Source organism: Hypanus sabinus, chromosome 13 (genome assembly GCF_030144855.1).
Source record: "Hypanus sabinus isolate sHypSab1 chromosome 13, sHypSab1.hap1, whole genome shotgun sequence".
Classification (NCBI taxonomy): Eukaryota; Metazoa; Chordata; class Chondrichthyes; order Myliobatiformes; family Dasyatidae; genus Hypanus; species Hypanus sabinus.
Genome location: NC_082718.1, coordinates 91,586,079 through 91,605,211, shown reverse-complemented (window position 1 = coordinate 91,605,211; position 19,133 = coordinate 91,586,079). Strand labels below are relative to the sequence as shown.

The window sequence follows — 19,133 nt, the reverse complement described above, 5'->3', positions numbered from 1 at the left end:
ACTTAATAAGCATCTTGCATCATTCTTCGCTGTAGAAGACACTAACTGTGTGAAACAGTGTCAGAGGGTAGAAGTGAGTGTAGTCACTATTACTAATGAGAAGGCTCTTGAGAAGCTGAAAGGTCTAAAGGTGGATATGTCACCTGGACCAGATAGACCACACTCTAGGGTTCTGAAATATGTAGCTGAAGAGATTGTGGATCCATTAGTAGTGATCTTTCAAGAATCACTAGATTCAGGAATGGTTCAGGAGGATTGGAAAATTGCAAATGTCACTCCATTCTTTAAGAAGGGAGGGGGGCAGAAGAAAGGAAATTATAGGCCTGTTAACCTGACTTCAGTGGTTGAAAAGATGTTGGTGTATATTATTAAGGATAAGGTTTTGGGGTACTAAGAGACACATGATAAAATAGACCAAAGTTAGCATGGTTTCCTTAAGGGGAAATCTTGTTTGACAAACCTGTTGGAATTCTTTGAGGAAATAACAGGCAGGATAGACAGAAGAGAGTCTGCGGATATTATTTACCGAGATTTGCAGAAGGCCTTTGATAAGGTGCCATACATGAAGCTGCTTAAGAAGATAAGAGTCCATGGTATTACAGGAAAGATACTAGCATGGATAGAAGATTGGCTGACTGGCAGGAGGGAATAAAGGGGTCTCTTCTGGTTGGTTGCTGGTGACAAGTGGTGTTCCGCAGGTATTGATGTTGAGACCACTGCTTTTCACATTATATGTCAAGGTCTTGTATGATGGAATTAATAGCTTTGTGGCCAAACTTGGAGAAGATACGAAGATAGGTGGAGGGGCTGGTGGAGTTAAGGAAGCAGAGAGACTGCAGAAGGATGTAGACAGATCAGGAGAATGGGCAAAGAAGTGACAGATGGACAGATAGTGCATGGAAGTGAATGGTCATGCACTTCGGTACCAGGAATAAACATGTAGACTGTTTTCTAAATGGAGCAAAATTTCAGAAATCAGAGATGCAAAGGCACTTGGGAGCCCATGTGCAGAATTCCCTAAAGGTTAACTTGCAGGTTGAGTTGGTGGTAAGGAAGGCATATGCACTGTTAGCATTCATTTTGAGAGGATTATATATAAGAGCAAGGATGTCATGCTGAGCCTTTATAAGGCATTGGTCATACTGCACTTTGATTTATTGCGAGCTGTTTTGGTCCCCTTACCCAAGAAAAGATTTGCTGGCATTAGAGGAGATTCACAAGAATGATTCTGGGAATGGAAATGTCATCATATGAGGAGCGTTTGATGGCTCTGGGCCTGTACTCATTGGAGTTTAGAAGAATGAGGGAAAATTGCATTGAAACCTATAGAATATTGAAAAGCCTAGATTGAGAGGATGTTTCCTACAGTAAGTGAATCAAGGACCAGAGGGTACAGTCTCAGAATAGAGGGATGTCCGCTTAGAACAGAGATAAGAAGGAATTTCTGTGGCTAGAGGATAGTTAATCTGTGGAATTCATTGCCACAGATGGCTGTGGAGGCCAAGTTTCTGAGTATATTAAAAGCGGAGGTTGATAGGTTCTTGATGAGACAGGATGTCAAAGGTTATGGGGAGAAGGCAGGAGAACAGGATCGAGAGAGATAATAAGTAAGCCATGATGGAATGGTAGAGCAGACTTGGTTGAAATGGCTGAATTCTTATTATGTCTTATAGTCTAACAGTAGGTCTTTGGACTGTGGGAGGAAACTGGAGCACCTGGAGAAAATGCAGGTGGGATTCATGGGAAAGATGAACAAAATCCTTACAGATAGCACCAGAATTGAAACTCTGAACTCTGGAACTCCCCGAGCTGAAATGGCATCGCACAAACCGCGATGAAACTGCGACGCTATAGTCAAGAACAATTTTCCTTAGGACCAGTGTACTAATGTACTTACGCCAGGTCAACTTTCCACATATGTACAGTACAATCATCTCCTCCTGCTGTGAAAATATAACAACCATCATAGGAGCAAGCAACATTGGACACCATATTTCCGTGACAAATGAGAGCACAGGATTTGTGGGGATTTCCGTCCAGTGGTAGGGTTTGTAAACCCACCTAGATAACACAAGGCAAGAAAATACAACTTCAGATCTCATATGTATATTTTTAAAAGATAAAATATTAGCTTATTTGTCATATATACTGTACATCAGTATATACACTGAGATGCATCATTTCCGTCAAATATATTCATGGAGATTACACTGGGCAGCCCACAGGTTGCCATACTTCCAGTGCCCAATATAGCATGCCTACAACTTACCAACCCTAACCCTTATGGCTTTGGAATGTATATCTTTATATTACCAATCAGCAGATCAATACACTGGTATGTCATCTCCTCCAAGAGCTTAGGTTCTCAAAATAAACCCCTCAATCGTTCTCCAAATGAAAACATTTATTCCCCAAGTTTCCCATGGTGTTCTCCAGTGATTGCTATCATCTTAAAGGCGGCAATAAATCCTGGCTTTGACAATATCACTTATGAATCAAAATCAAAGCTCTGAAAACACTGAGACTAGAGTAAATGGATGATGCTTCAGTCTTTTATCAAGTGATTTTCACTAGAAAAGCTAAATAGAAATATCTGGTAGCTTTTTTTAATAGTAAAATTATTAAATTAGCCATACCTGTCATTGTCAAACAATGCCAATACATCCAAGTCTAAAGGAATGGATTCATTAATATTTTAATTAAATACATAAGCTAAATTATAAATAATTTCAATTATTTTGCTTACAACAGCTTTTCATTAGTAGGTTTATTTCCCTACAAGTTTTTAAAGCAGATTTGCTTGGGAGAAGTCACCTAGTATGATAACAAGGAGGGGAATTGTTGTTGCAACACACACAAAATACTGGAGGAACTCAGCAGGCCAGGCAGTATCTCTGTAAGTGAAAAAACAGTCGACATCTTGCTCCATGGCCCTTCATCAGGACTCAAACGGGAGCAGGAAGATGTCACAATAAAAAGCTGGGGGTGGGGGAGGAGATGATAGGTGAAGCCAGGTCGGTGGCAGGTGGGTGGGGGGTGGGGGCAGATGAAGTAAGAAGCTGGCAGGTGATAGGTGGAAAAGTTAAAGGACTGAAGAAGTAGGAATCCAATAGGAGAGCGGAACATGGGATAAAGAGAAGGAGGAGAGGCACCGGGGAAGTGATAGGCAGGTAAGGAGAAGTGGTCAAAGGTCAGAGAGGCTTCTGTTATTGTTGTTAGCAGCTCCCCTGTCTAGTGATTAATAGTTTTGCTGCACTGAAGTTCACTCAGCACAATTAACAACAAAAAAAATCTGGAATGTGATCTAACGACTGCACTTCAAATGAACGTAATTAGGCATTGAACTATAATGTTCATGAAGAATTATTTTCAAAACCTTGCGGTTACCTAAAAATAATATTATAAATATTATCTCTTGAAGTGAAAACTGAGAATTGCATCACAGGAGGCAGTTATTATAGTGGGTAAATGTATACCTTGTCATCTGTGATGTAGGCTAAGTAACCAACGTTGGGTTCGCTGCTGCTTGAGAAAGGGAGGATTTCCATCTTCCTCAAAGGAGATCCATAGATTGGACTCAGTACTGTCTTCCTGTGGAGAAAGAAACAACTTAAACGTATTACGATAAATGAACTGCAAGATGCCAATGTGTATTGTGTGTTTAAGTGTAAAAAAATGTCATCCGGTTTTATTTAACCTCATAGCAAATAAGTGGGAATTTATATTGATTAACAGATAACTCACAAAGGAAGATAAAATTTGGCTTCTTCGTAAAGTGCAAGAACAAAGGAAATGAAGCCTAATTGAAATTATATATGAATGGGCATTGATTCTTTTTAGGTGAAATTAACATGTCAAAACAAAAAGTGTAAAATAAAATAACATTAAGAACAGAGGAAGTAGTAGCAGTAAGCTAAATGCTCCTTGAGTTTCCTTTGTCATTCAAAATAATAATCAGCTTTCCAGTGCCTCAAATCCATTTTCCACCCAACTCTTACATTCCTTGTTTCTCAATTCAAAAAAATGACCTCAGCCTTGAACGACTGCTGCAGTTGAGAATTCCAAAAGCTTTTGAATCAAAACGTTATCTTTCTTTTGTTGGTTATTTGGAAGTGAACCATCAGCAAAATCCAGTTGTTAGGACAGTAACCTTGGAAGGATCCATGTTTAAGTAAAGGATTCATTCTGCCACATCTGAATAAATGGGTTTAACAAACCTGCACATTTTGGTAGTGGAATTGTAGAGTTTTAGTTTATATTGGTTGTTGGCGGTGATAATGAAGCTCTCTTTATCAATGGGCGGATACCAGGCCATGCATGTAGGTATAGCACTCTGTTCTATTCTGTCACTACACAAGATCCGCAGATCATCCTCAGTACTATTAGCCAGATCATACTCTACCTGAGGAGTCAAAATACAGAATTTATTGTATGAGGTCTACAGCTACTATTTGTATCACTGTGTTTTTATCTTAAAAATTATGGCAGAAACAAAACTAACAGTAAACATAAAACAAAAAATGAATGACATAGAATGGTAACAACAAGTACAAAGTGAACTATCAAGAACAGAGTAGAAAACATGACTAAGGATAATTAAAAGTTTTGGAAACTGAATAGTTGCATAAGAAATTGTTAGATCCATGCTATTAATTATGAAATCTTTGGGCAGTGCTCAGGATTACATTAATTCTGAGAAGAATCCAGATGTGCATTATCTACTAAATTACTGGTCACCAACCTTTTTAAGCCCAAGATCCCCTCCCTCGGCCTTAGTGAAAGGTGAGATCGACCCCAGATCGATTAGTTACACGCATGCGCACCAGGGCAGAAACGGCCAGAAGGAAAACCTTACAACCCGGAAGTAGAAATAATGTATAAACACCAGGGGTACCCACTCTTTTTCGCAATGCGGACCGGTTTAATATTGACAATATTCTTGCGGACCGGCCAACGGGGGTTGGGGGGGGGGGTGTTAAACACAACGGGAATACAGCGATACTCGAAGCGGGTTCCTTATGTCCAGTCTATTCCGCAATTTAGTTTTCGCGGCTCTCAGCACTTAGCTTCTGTCCCGCTTGCTCACATTTTTTTCCATTTCCAAAACTCAACGGGTTTGTCTTTCAGTGTGGGGTGCTTGGATTCAAGGTACCGAAGCAGTTTTGAGGGCTTCATTGCCTCATTAGACAGCCTCCGGGCACGAACTGCAGCCTTCCGCCAGCCGCCTTGGCCAGGTGCGGCTGGTCATGGGCGGGATGAGAGGACAAGGTCAGGGCCAGAGGTCCCCGTGCCGGGGCCGCGGTCCGGAGTGAGCGACAGACCAACCAACCGAGTGAGGAATGCAACAGGACATGCGCCCACCCCCCCCCCCCCCGATAGGATCTAGCGGCCAAAAGAAGTTTGTTTCAGTAGATTGCAGCACGTTAGCTGCTCTGCTACTTACGAAATGCTGAGCCCGAATTAGGTCATCTGCGAATATTTTAGCACCAGGTTCCCCACAAACATTCGGTGTGGTGAACAGGTTTAGAGGCGGTGCCCATCTGTCCGCACTCCAGGCCAGTAGCAACTGCACTTCCTGCCAGCCAGCTACCTGAGGCCAACCAGTGATCCCTGGCGTAAGGGTGTCACTGCATTTTGGCGACCAATGATCTCGCGTACATTCAAGTTCAACAGCGGCCGTGACAGGGACTGAGGAAAGGTGCAGCTGACTCCTATCATTTCCTCGCGGCCCAGTGGTTGGGGACCACTGAATTATACTGTGTAGTGCAAAGGAGCTACACGCATACGCACTGGGCAGAAAGAACGGAACTAAAACCCCGCAACCCTGAAACAATCTCTCAACAGTATTTGTGCATTTATTTTTCTTTTTTTTGGGATCTACTGGCAAAGTCTCAAAGATCGACCAGTCGATCGCAATCGACAGGTTGGCGACCACTATACTAACTGAATTGATAGTGGACATATATCACCATCAACAACATTTTTAAAAAGATGAAACATTTACAAAGATCTTTTCTCTGCTTATTTTTATATTTTGCTTAAATAGCCTAAACAAGCTAATTTCATTAAATAGGGATCCAGACTACCAGATTTATGACCCTTGCAGCAGGACTGTATATTTCTTACTTGGTTTCTAACTTGCTAGCCATCAAGAGACAATTATTCCCAGCCAAGTGATATTTACAGTTTTATTGCACTCATTAGCATTTCCTTTAACATTCTGGATTATATCTAAAAGTGTGTGCTTTTATTTAAACTCATAAAAGATTCTATCCAAGTTCAAGCATTAACTATTCACCTACCAGTACTCTGTCCTCTCCAAGAGATAATAGTCTGGATTGGTTACTATCCAAATATATCCCAAACATGAGAGATTTGATTGGTTTAAAGTGTGCATTTTGCCTTCCTAGATACATCCATGAATTCTTGACGAAATGAAACACTGTCACTGTGGTTTTACTATCCTGCAACAAAAACACAAGAGCTGTTGAGTTATCCAAGATTTTTTATTTATCGGGAATTAATTGGTCATTGGACAAAATAAATTATTAGTCAATTTATCTTGAAATCTTTGAATATAGCAGTATCGGAGATTGGAAATTAAACATTAATACTGTTATCAGGTAAAGCTGCCAATAGTCATCTCAACAATGCCCTTTACTTAAAAGGTTAACCATGTTAAACTATAACTTCTCCCAACTAGTTATCTTACTTTCATCAACTAGTCTATGCAACAACTTCAAATTTGCTGTTCCCCTGTTAAGCACAACTTGTGGTGTCTCACTGAAAATCTTCAAATAGTAGATTTGCTCTTCTCCAATATTTTAGTTACAAGAAAGGTGACGCAATTTGCCTTTATAATGCCAGATTGTGCAAATGCATCCTTGACTTCCCCATTAGAAACGGCATCTCCTCGTCACTGACAATCAACATTACTTCTCAACAATGAATTCTTAGCCTGCTGCTTTACTCTCTCTACACATTATCTAAATATTTGCTGATCACACAACTATTGTGGCAGAATCTCAGATGGTGATGAGAAGACGTACAGGAGTGAGATAAGTTGGCTGGTTAAGTGGCGTTGCAACAGCAGCCTTGCACTCAAAGTCAGTTGAGGCCCAGGTACTGATTGTGGACTTTAGGAGGATAGGCCGAGGGAACACACACCAGTCCCATTGAGGGAGGAACAGTAGAAAAAGTGAGCAGTTTCAAGTTCCTGGTTGTCCTCATCTCTGAAGATCTATCATAACTGAAGAGAGCACATCAGCAGTTATATTTCATTAGGAGTTTGAGAAGATTTGATACGTCACCAAAAACGCTAACAAATTTCTGTAGATGTACTGTGCAGAGCATTCTAAGTGGTTGCATCACTCTCTGGTATGGAGGGGCCCGTGCACAAGATCAGTAAAGCTGCAGAGGATTGCAAGCTCAGCCACCTCCATCACGGGCACCCACCTCCTGAGCAATGAGGACATCTTCAAAAGACAATGCCTCAGAAAGGTGGCTCCATCATTAAGGACACCCAGCACCCAGAACATGCTCTCTTCTTACTACTACCATCACAGAAAAGGAACAAGAGACTGAAGGCACATACTCCGAGCTTTACAAACTGCTTCCTCCCCTCCGGCATCATACAATGAACTAACCATGGGCACTACTTCAACATTTTTGCTCTCTTTTTCCACTACTTTTAATTTAATTTTATATATATTTCTTATTGTAATTTATATAATTTTTATGTATTACACTGTAGTGCTGCCACAAAACAACACATTTCCTCAATGCCACCAAGACAAAAGAGGTGGAGTGGAGTAATGATGGCACTAAACCACAACTCCTTTGCTTGTATCTTCAGAAACAGCTCTATTGCCATCTTCAATTTCTTTATTTTTCCCTTTCAGGGTTATTTTGAAGACCCTGACCTGGAGCTACACACTTTGAAGGAATGGGACCCGCTCTCAGGGTTTCATAACCGACCGTTGTTGTTCAGCACACCAAGGGCTCGGCCCGAGAGTCTGGCTTGGGTTTGGAAGCCTAGGATCTCAGGGCTCTGGAGACGGGTGGATGGAGGCTCAGTGTCACGGCAGGAGACCCGTGTGTCACGATATCTGCTTGTTGTGTGCCCAAAGACCCGAGATCTTTGAGCTCTTCTGGCACAGAGCTTGAAAAAAGTGAAGTAAATGGACTTTTAACATTGTAAACCAGCGAGTTATTTGTTATGTCTCCCACTCACCGGGAAAACAGAGACACCTCCTTCTCCTTATAAGGAAGGGAGAGAGAGAGAGAGCCTGTGGTATGTTGTATATCGGGTGAAACGCAAAGTCTTTGGGGTAACTGCAAGTCTGTCTCTTTGCTGTTACTTTGCTCACACCTGAGCATTTGGCAGCAGTACCATTGTTTTTTTTACCAGTGGGGTAAGGGAGGAGTGTTGCTTGGTGCCACTTAAGCACAGGAGGGAGGGGAGCTGGGGGGGACTTCGGGGTTTTAACATCTGTCGTTCATTCTTTGGGGCACTTCTCTGTTTTTGTGGATGGTTGCAAAGAAAAAGCATTTCAGGATGTACACTATATACATTTCTCTGACACTAAACTGGACCTTTGAGCCTTTGAGATGGTCGTGGACTTCAATACCAATCACACCCTTCTTTATATCAGCGGCACAAAAGATATTGGAATAAATCACTTCCTGGGGAGCGAGCTCAGAAATATTACCTGTTTCTTTATCAAGCTATTTGAAAGAGAAAAATAAAACTAAATAGTCTAAAATATTTATTTAATTGTAGAAAGCCTATCTTATATCTAACATGATTAATAAAATTTAGAGGTAGCATCCACTACTTCAATGGATTTTCCAACTCACAATTGTTGCTAGGTAATTTGAGTTGTGCGAGAAGGCGATGTCAGAAATAGCATCTTTGGCATAGTGGAAAGGTTCTGAAAGCTCATCAATCAGAGTAAGTGCATCGAGAATGTAAAGGCATCCATCAGTAAGTCCAACTCCTAGTAGTGAACCTTTGGAAACAAGGAAGAATATTTAGCAAATGAAAAAAGTCTGGAATGAAAATAAAAAACTGATTTTCATTCTCATTTAAAGATTCATTTATTTTTAAGGGTGTGGAAAGGAAATAGGGTAAAGATCACAAGATCACAAGACAAAGAAGCAGAAGCAGGCCATTTGGCCCATCGAGTCCGCTCCACCACTCCACCATGAGCTAAACTATTCTCCTGTCTAGTTCCAATTTCCGGCTTTTTTCCCATATCCCTTGATACCCTAATTAGATACCTGTCAATCTCCTCCTTAAAAACCCTCAATGACTGAGCCTCCACAGCTGTATGTGGCAACGAATTCCATAAATTCATGACCCTCTGGCTAAAAAAATTTCTCCTCATCTCTGTTTTAAATGGGTACCCTCTAATTCTAAGACTGTGACCTCTTGACCTGGACTCACCCACCAAGGGAAACAGCCTTTCCACATCTACTCTGTCCAACTCTGTAAAGTGTAAAACTATTTGACAAGGTACAACTGACAGAAGCTGGACCTTACCAGAATCAGTCTAACACTCACTATTGCCGCTCACAGTCATCTCAGGCCCAGGATTATCTGGTGCAAGTTCTAAGGGCCAAGCTTCTGTTAGCATCATCCTGAATGGCAGCAGAATGCTCTGAGAGAGAGCAGGTTCTCTGACAGAACACTGATCCTAAAGCTCTCTGTAGAGCAGGAGTTCCCAGCCTGGGGTCCTAGGGATCCAATGGTATAATAAAGATCGGGAGACCCTGCTTTAGAGAAAACCTTCTCATTTAAGTGTTCAGAATGTGGACTAGTAAAGCACTAAGGAACAATTCCTTCAGTCCACAACGTCTGTGCCAACCGTGATGCCAATTTAAACTATGCAACTGCATTGCTTTTATGCCTCTAGGTGACATCAAAGAGTTTGATGCTAACTGTGGAAGTTTGAAATCATAAAAATTAAAATATCTATATTTTAAAATGAATGTTCATACCCGTCTTATTATATGTTGCGCACTGAATATGGTTCCCAGTTCCAAACAGCCTGCTGCAAATAGGTTTCTTCTTCTCATAGTCCCAGACCTTCAGAAGTCCACAATAGCTTCCTATACAGATGAGAGGCTGAGAGGGATGACATGCTATGGCTTTTACTGCTGCACAGTGCTCCTGCAGTAACATGTCAAGCTTGCACCCATCTCCAGTTACATGAGCCACTGTACCATCAATTGTAGCTATGACAAAGTTTCTTCACAGAATAAAGAGACATAAAAACATACTTTAATACTTTCGCAATCAGATGAAATTCTGCTGTTTAAATGCAAACGGCAAACATGTAAACAGTAAACTTGTGGAGATCAAAAGTTTGGAAACTTCTTTAAACCTCTTGCAGCAATGATCATCTCTCAGTTTACATGATAAATTTGGAACTCTAGGAAATAGCAATAGAAGCTGTCCATGCAAAACCCAGAAGTTGAAAGGGATAAGATGGATTGAAAAATGGATTTTTTTTAAAAAAGCAGTCATGTTCCCGGGCTTTATAAATAGGGGCACTGAGTGCAAGGAAGAGATAATGAACCTTCTAAACCAGTCTTTTATGCTATTACTATAATAAAGGGATTGCTCAATTTACAAACATTCAATTTACAAAATTGCACCATAATTATATTTAGGGTGTATGCCCTCAAGTTAGAAAAACTATTTTTCACCAAGATAAATAGTGTGTCTCCCTGTGCATAAAAATAAACTGCACCAAAATTCCAATCATGTCTTTTGCCTGGAAGTTTTGATTTACACATTTTTGCTTTGGGAAACAGTTTTAACACAACCCTTTTGTAAGTCAAGGAACCCTGTAGTATGTTCGGCTCTGGCAAAATGCAAAATGTTTGGAGAAGCTAGATAATTACAAGTAAAAAAAGTATCTTCTCTTATCTTGGAATGGTTGGATTTTTAAATTTCAAAGTGAATGTATTAGTTTTCAATAATAGTTCTTGTGATTATTCATTTATTCATAGCAATTTTTCTTTTGTTATAAAATTGCATTGCCTGTATGAAAATATACAGTACCTAGAAAATAATGACAGAATGTGGTAGATCTGATTGGTAGTCTGTGACAGCTAGTGTATCACAGGCCTCAGTGCAGCTTATTAATGACTTGGATGTGCATGCAGAGAGATGATTAGCAAGTCTGCAGATGGCATAAAATTGGTATAATTGCAGATGGCGAGGAAGGTTGTCTACAGATACAACAGGGTATAGATCAGTCAAAGAAACTCTGCCTCCTGGAGTCCTAAATACTAACTTTGATGCATAGCTGAAGCCAAGGGAACAAGCAAAGGATTGAGAAGATACGTTTAAAACTGTTGCTTTTACTTTATTTCCACACTGTATCAATAAGAAGCCTTGTAAATATTCCATTTTCAATTGGCTTACCCATCTGCATTACTTTAGTTGACTTTCCAATTCATCTTGTATTATTGAGAGGCCACTGAAAAGCCGTGATTTTTTTTTTTACAAGTAATTTTGCTAATGACCACAAAGGGTTTAGTTTGAAGGTTGGAGAGTTCATGACACATTCCACATCTTTCATCAGCTAGTTCAAGCAACGTATCTTATAATTTTACAAACTCTTTATTAGATGCCACCACGCGTTTGCCAGTGATGGCAAGGGAACCTCTTGTTTTAGATGAGAATAAGAATAGTCACTAGGGTATGATTTTGGTGGACACTAGTGCCAAGAAACTACAGATGGACCATGTGAAAAAGGAAAGCATCACCTTCAGGACAGGATAGAAGGCAGAGGACAAAGAGGCAGAAAAAGGGAAAAAAAAACAGTCCTGAAACCTTAAAAAATAAAAAAAAATCCTTGTATCTCTGTAACATGCATCACAGCTTGGTACAGCAACTGCTCTTCCTGAGGCTGCAAGAAACAGCAGAGAGTTATGAACACAGCTCAGCACATCACATAAACTAGCCTCCCTTCTTTGGACTCTGTCTGCACTTCTTGCCACCTCAGCCAACGTATCAAACACTCCTCTCCTAGATATGTTCTCATCTCCTCATCAGGCAGAATGTACAAAACCCTGAAAGCACATACCACCAGACTCAAGGCCAGCTTCGATCCAATTGATATCTATTGAATGATTTCTTTTTGTACAACAAGATGGACCATTGACTTCATAATCCAACTCATTTTGGGCTTGCATCTTATTAATGGCTTGTACTGCATTTACTCCATAAGTGTAACACTTTATTCTGTTATTGCTTTTCCTTGTACTAATTCAATACACTATTGTAATGAGGTGATCTGTATGGATAGTGTTTTTCACCGTAGCTCAGTACATGTGATGATTGAGAATAAACCAATTTACATTATAGGCTGGACTTCACCTTTATTAACCTAGTAACTATTTGTTCATTCGTTATGTGCCTAGTCATATGACGTGGGCAGTCATGGACTTTCCACGACCACGATTGCTCTTGGCAAGTTTTTCTACTGAAGTGGTTTGCCATTACCTTCTTCTGGGCAGTGTCTTGACCAGATGGGTGACCACAGTCGTTATCAATACCCTTCAGAGATTGTCTGCCTGGCATCTGTGGTCACATAACCAGGATTTGAGATATGCAGCAGCTGCTCATACAACCATCTACCACCAGCTCTCATGGCTTCATGTGATTCTGATCGGGGGTGGAGTGGGGGGGGCTAAGCAGGTGCTACACCTTGCCCAAGGGCGACCTGCATGCTAGCAGAGGGAAGAGGCGCCTCCTACAGTGGAGATTTATCTCCACCCTGCCATCCAAACAAACTAATATGTTTTATGCAAAATATTACCATGCATTAGAAATTTGCAATGGATCCTATAATTAAGTAATTATTACACAGGGAATTCTAAGTCATATTGTTAAAGCAGATAGCAACTAAATAAAATATTACCATTACCAACCTGACAACAAATTGTTGAGCATTGATGGTAGACTCTGATGGGTAAGATGTTTTCTCACTGATTTTGGGAGCTGGTTGACTGGAGAAGGAAATTGAATGGATGGGTCCCAGGTTAAAGTTGCTATACCAATTAAGTAAGCAAAGATGTTCATCATAAAATCTGATGCAACCTTTGACATCACAGGTCACTATGTACCTGTAATAAGCATTAAAAGATACAATTACTGTCCATAAACAATTTATATAGTATCATCACTAGCTTAGATTTGCCTTAAGTAATAGTTAAAAACAACCCAATAACAAATGTAAAACCATGAACAATTGCACCATGTCATTTCAACCTTCAGGCAAAAGAGCCGCTAAGTCATTGTGCATTCAATCTGTATGCACAGCAGTTCCATTTAATATCAGAGAATGTATTCAATATACAATCTGAAACTCTTACTCTCCACAGACATCCTCATAACAGAAGAAAAACCCCAAAGCTCTCCTGCCACCCTCTCACGCATAAATGGCAGCAAACAGCATCAGCTCTCCCCCCACCCACCCACCAACCACCATGCAAGCAACAGCAAAGGCCCAAAGAGAGCCCATCATCCTCCCAACAGTTTGACATCCCTCAGGCACCCTCACTAACTCTCTCACTAACAAGGGAGGGAGAGATATCATTCCTTCCACAGCCTCCTTCCAAAAGAAGAGTCCTCTAATTCAATTGAAGATGGTGGCTAGAATTAATGTTCATGAATTGCTCTCTCATTGGGCAAAATTTATTCTCATATATTTCACTTGCAGCAGTGACAGAGCCTGAGTCAGAGGTTAAAAACAAGGTTAACTGCCTTACTTGTCCTGAAATTCCTCATACCACAGGAAACTGGTGTTCGCAGTACTTTGATGTCATAAAAATATGCTGAAATTAAAATTTCTGACATAATCCTAGGTCAAGAACATTGGCCCATTTTACCCTGTCATTTTTAATTCCCTGAAACCTTGTGCACAGGTTACCAGCAATGAATAAATTTGGTGTCAATTCCTCTAAGGTGTAATTGGCAGAGCTGAATTGTTCTTCAAATTCCTCTTATAGAACTACATCGACAAAAATGTTATGATACTTAGGATAATTTTGCAACTTCCTTTGGTAAACCAGAAATCTAAAAATAACATGAAATTTGGAAACTGGTTAAGTTATCCAATAATTGTCACAGTGGTAAGTATGATGAAATGTATGCTACTACTTGTGGTACTTTTGAACAGCTGATGTAAACTTTGCCAGTAAAGAACTAATCTAGAACAACATGGGAAGTTCAGAGTTTCAGACATTGTACACGACAAAACAGTGTCAGATACCAGTGAATGGTTTTATGTTTCTAGCACATTGAGTTATGCTTCATGATGACATCTCAGTTTCTCATCTGGAGAATGTCTCTGTTATTCATTAGTCTGAATCTTAATCATATTTTCTTAGAAAATATTTTGCAATAATCTTGTAAATTGACATAATTATAGTCTTTAATGTGCAGCTGTAAACACTTACCCAGACATATAGATGATATTCGAAATTAATAACCTAACACACTTTTAATTTTTTTCTTTTTGTTATTCCAGTGAAGAAAGTTTAAAGGGAGGGAAGGGAATAAAACTGATCAAGTTTCAAACAGAGCTCTGATGAAGGCCAAGGGCGGGGTGGGGGGGTGGAGAAGGAAAATGGGATTCCAATGTGTTAAAGAGATCGCGGGATATAGAGTTCCAGTATATTTTAGGGGGCTTGTGAACTTCAGCTCTGGTACAATTTTTTAGGCATGTTTGAAAATAAAGTGGATTGCAGTAACAATAATTCCACAATCTGTTATGAGATTGTTTGGGAATCCCAATGGATCAGTAATTGGTAGAATTGGTAAAAGTTTAGATTGGCAAGAACATCTCTTCCACAATCTCCATCAGCACAGGAGAACCGCAGGTATGTGCACATAGCCCCCTGCACTATTCGCTTTACACCTGTGAGGCTAAGTATGAGAATACCAATGCCTTTGAGCAGAAAATGCTACAAAAGGTAGTGGATTCGGCTCAGTAGATCATGGGGCCAACCATTCAGCACATCTACATGAAACGTTGCTGTAGAAAAGCAGCATCCATCATCAAAGATCCTCACCACCCAGGCCGTGCTCTTTTCTCACTGCTGTCATTAGGTAGAATGTACAAGTGCCTCAGAACTCGCACCACCAGCTTCAAGAACAGTTACTAACCCTAAACCATCAGGCTCTTGAACAAAAGGAAATAACTACACTCATTTAAGGACTCTGTTATCTTGTTATTTCATGCTCATTATTTATTTTAATTTATAATCTGCATTCACACAGTCTGTTTACACTTTCTATAGACTTGCTAAGTATGCCCGCAGAAAAGGAATCTCAGGGTTGTATTTAGTGTCAGGTATGTACTCTGAAAATAATTTTTACTTTGAACTTTGATCCATTGGAATTTCCGAACAGTCTCATAACAGAATGTGGAATCATCGTTACTGCAGTTCACTTTATTTTCAAACGTGTCCAGAAAAATTGACATTCCAGGAATACATATACAATAATTATATTTTGTCTTTGACATAAACCCTGAAAAAAATATACAGGTACATCATTCTCTGGTTTACTGAAGCAAAATTCTAAACATATTGTTGATTTTTAAAAATTCGGATCAGAGATTCCATAATACATTAGGGCTCCTACAAGGAATAAAGTTCATTATTACAATCCAAAATAGTAAAAAAAGGGAAGTATTGGCTGCTCTCCACCACTAATAACACTATAAAAATATTTGGATTGTTCAGCCCCAAAATATGTGTTTTCTCAAAATTTGCGTGTGAGAACAGTAAGCAAACAAACTATTTTACTATTTATGAATGCAATTTTGTGTGATTACAAATGTTACGCCTGTACCCAACTCTGAGGGGCCGAGGGGTGCAGAGTGGCCCCCTCCTTTTTGAGAATCGCAAGATCGTTACTAATTCAGGTCAGTAGACCCAGGAAATGAGAGAGAGACGTTTGGAATGTCCTGGCCCTCAGCGATACAAAGCCACGGAAAAGGCTATTGTCTCTTGGAGACGGAATTGTGTATTGAGTACTGTGCTTCGTGGAAGCCCTCAGGCAACGTGGGCTGGTTGGGGGATGGCATCATTCCACCCTGATTGACATCTGAGTGGGAATAAAAGAGGGTCTGGGGAACGGCCCCTGGACACACACCAGTAGAAACGCTAGAAGTCCCGTGACAGCGTTTAATAGCGACAGCTGGTGGAGGGCCCACGTGTGTCCTTTCCCGTTGCCCCAGGATTGAGGCCCTACCACAGAAGGCGGCTTAGCTAAGGAAGAGATCACCACCGACGCCATTTCGAAGGATTGACATCATAAAATGGAAAACGGGCAAGTTCTAAACCTCTGTCTCTCTCTGCAACCAGAAGCTGCAGCTTGAATGGACTAAAGTGACTTTTATACTTCCATCGAACAATACATTATCCCCTAGACAACGATAGAGCTATTTCTTATTGATTATTATTATATCTGCGCTTTTAGATTTAGAATTGACGACGTATATTATCTGTATGTTTGCATTGATATTATTTTTGTGTATTTTTATCAATAAATACTGTTAAAAATAGTACCATCAGACTTCAACAGACCTCTCTATCTTTGCTGGTAAGTGACCCAGTTACGGGGTACGTAACACAATAAAAGTTAAGTGCACTTCTGCATTCTCTAAGAAATTCACCCCTTTCTTCCTTACCTGTCAGTTACAGTGACCACTGTAATACTATCGTTCTGTAGATTCATCAGTTTAAAAGGTCTCTTTTTGTATGATTTCACAGTATCAAATTGAGTTGCACCCACAGTGGCCCAGATAACTAAATTCCCTGCTGAAGTAGCAGTGAGTACTTGTGAAGGGACAAGATGGAAAACTGACTGACTGTAGAGTCCCACAACCTTGTCAAATGTCTGTGAATAAAAAGGTCACAGTGGTAAAGTTTGGAAAGTTAACAAATGAATACAAACAGGAAAATGCTATCCTTCCTCTAATCGTGGGAACTGAACAGGCATCATTTATTCTCAGCAAGTCATTGGTACATTACTGTGCAAAATGTCAGTATCACTGATTAATAGTAATTCATGTAGCTTACATTATGTTTGTTTTATATACACAAAACCCTTATCTTTTGGCTGAATGCCTTGCACAAAGCAGCTTCAGCAGCTTCTCAGGGCGCATTAGAGACCACTTGTTGGCTGTCTCTTTTGACTCTCATTTCCATTTCAAGGAAAGGTCAGACTCTTTGTCTTCTAATTTTCTCAGATCAGAAACCGATCAAAGCAAGATGCAAACCTATCCCTGTTCCCACCAAATCACGGTCATTTACTGACATTCAGCACCTCTGCACCAACTTACAATGTGGGCCGTAAGTGAGTTAACTGACACATCATTGAAAGATTTTGCTCAGTTCTGAGCAGTTAGAATAGAACATTGGAAATAGAAGCTTAAGGAGACCTTCAGCCTCTCGTGCCTACTCTGCCATCCAATAAAATGATAGATATTTTAGCTCATTATCACATTCCTGCACCAACCAAAATCTCTTAAACTCTTGTTTCATTTGAAGTATGTTCATTTTAAAATTCAGAACATTTTTGAAAGAGAACAGAAACTAAAAATACTGAAAGTACAGGGAGTATTCTTTTTAGTAATTCTAGCCTGGGTTCATTTTTGACATATCTTGCTTATGTACAGTTTGTTCCAAAATATTATCAATACTTACTTCATCTGTAAGAACTGGGGATGCAAATTCCAGCTGGTTCTTTTTCTAAAGTCATTCAATGCAGACATAGATTAATAAAATATTGATATTTTAAATATTATCAATACTTACTTCATCTGTAAGAACTGGGGATGCAAATTCCAGCTGGTTCTTTTTCTAAAGTCATTCAACGCAGACATAGATTAATAAAATGTTGATATTTTAAAAATGCAAGTTACACTTTCAAATATGTATAAATAACCAGCAAAAAATGTGACAACTAAATCGGTTTCCTTATGCAATTCTCTTGGTGCCAATGATCAGTCTTTGATTGCTGTTTATTATAGAGTTTAGTAAGAGAGTCTTTCAATCAGGGCTACGAGTATATCTTTCTCCTTACAGTTTTTATCTTCCCAAGAGGGGGGTTGTTTGTACAAAATACAGATACTATTTTAAACATTAACATAGAGCATATGCTATGGACAGAATGGATGCCTTTAAATGGAGACTAAGTTATGTTCCATTTATCTCTTACTTTCAACAGTAATAAACCAGGTTTTTTTGTATACAGTGTAGAATAGGCCCTTCCAGCCCTTTACCACCCCACCCAACAATCCCCCAATTTAACCCTAGCCTAATCACAGGACAATTTCCAATGACCAATTAACCTACCAACCAGTAGGTCTTTGGACTGTGGGAGGAAACCAGAGCACCCGGAGGAAACTCGGACTTCAACTACTGCACAGAGTCTTGCCATCTTCAGAAGTTTTCTGATCACTCTGCCATAGTTGGATGCATCAGCGAGGGAGATGAGGCTGAGCACAGGGCTACAGTGGGAAACTTTGTCACATGGTGTGAGCAGAATCATCTGCAACTTAATGTGAAAAAAACTAAGGAGCTGGTGGTGGACCTGAGGAGAGCTACGGCACCGGTGACCCCTGGTTCCATCCAAGGGGTCAGTGTAGACATGGTGGAGGATTACAAATACCCGGGGATACGAATTGACAATAAACTGGACTGGTCAAAGAACACTGAGGCTGTCTACAAGAAGGGTCAGAGCCATCTCTATTTCCTGAGGAGACTGAGGTCCTTTAACATCTGCCGGACGATGCTGAGGATGTTCTACAAGTCTGTAGTGGCCAGTGCTATCACGTTTGCTGTTGTGTGCTGGGGCAGCAGGCTGAGGATAGCAGACACCAACAGAATCATCAAACTCATTCGTAAGGCCAGTGATGTTGTGGGGGTGGAACTGGACTCTGACGGTGGTGTCTGAAAAGAGGATGCTGTCCAAGTTGCATGCCATTTTGGACAATGACTCCCATCCACTCCATAATGTACTGGTTAGGCACATTAACACTATTTTAAACATTAACATAGAGCATATGCTATGGACAGAATGGATGCCTTTAAATGGAGAC

At 40.2% G+C, this 19,133-nt stretch overlaps 1 protein-coding gene and 1 long non-coding RNA gene across 3 annotated transcripts in view; one reads left to right on the top strand and one right to left on the bottom strand.

Moving 5' to 3' along the window:
- The window catches only part of LOC132404141 (uncharacterized), a 31,466-nt gene extending 22,644 nt beyond the window's left edge, over positions 1-8,822 (top strand). The window contains exon 4 of the long non-coding RNA XR_009515433.1: positions 7,902-8,822. This is a non-coding gene — a long non-coding RNA (uncharacterized LOC132404141). The remainder of the gene's footprint in view (positions 1-7,901) is intronic.
- Positions 1-19,133, bottom strand: part of cfap251 (cilia and flagella associated protein 251) — a 70,405-nt gene that overhangs the window by 13,521 nt on the left and 37,751 nt on the right. For both annotated transcript variants that reach the window (XR_009515432.1, XM_059988202.1), the window contains exons 9-17: positions 17,848-17,892; positions 16,719-16,927; positions 12,949-13,143; positions 10,003-10,253; positions 8,860-9,011; positions 6,303-6,464; positions 4,218-4,402; positions 3,477-3,591; positions 1,898-2,061 (exon numbers count right to left, since the gene is read on the bottom strand). Coding sequence is in view for 1 of the 2 variants with exons in the window: in XM_059988202.1 (XP_059844185.1) it covers positions 1,898-2,061; positions 3,477-3,591; positions 4,218-4,402; positions 6,303-6,464; positions 8,860-9,011; positions 10,003-10,253; positions 12,949-13,143; positions 16,719-16,927; positions 17,848-17,892 (1,478 nt within the window). In the remaining variant the exon portion in view is untranslated. The remainder of the gene's footprint in view (positions 1-1,897; positions 2,062-3,476; positions 3,592-4,217; positions 4,403-6,302; positions 6,465-8,859; positions 9,012-10,002; positions 10,254-12,948; positions 13,144-16,718; positions 16,928-17,847; positions 17,893-19,133) is intronic.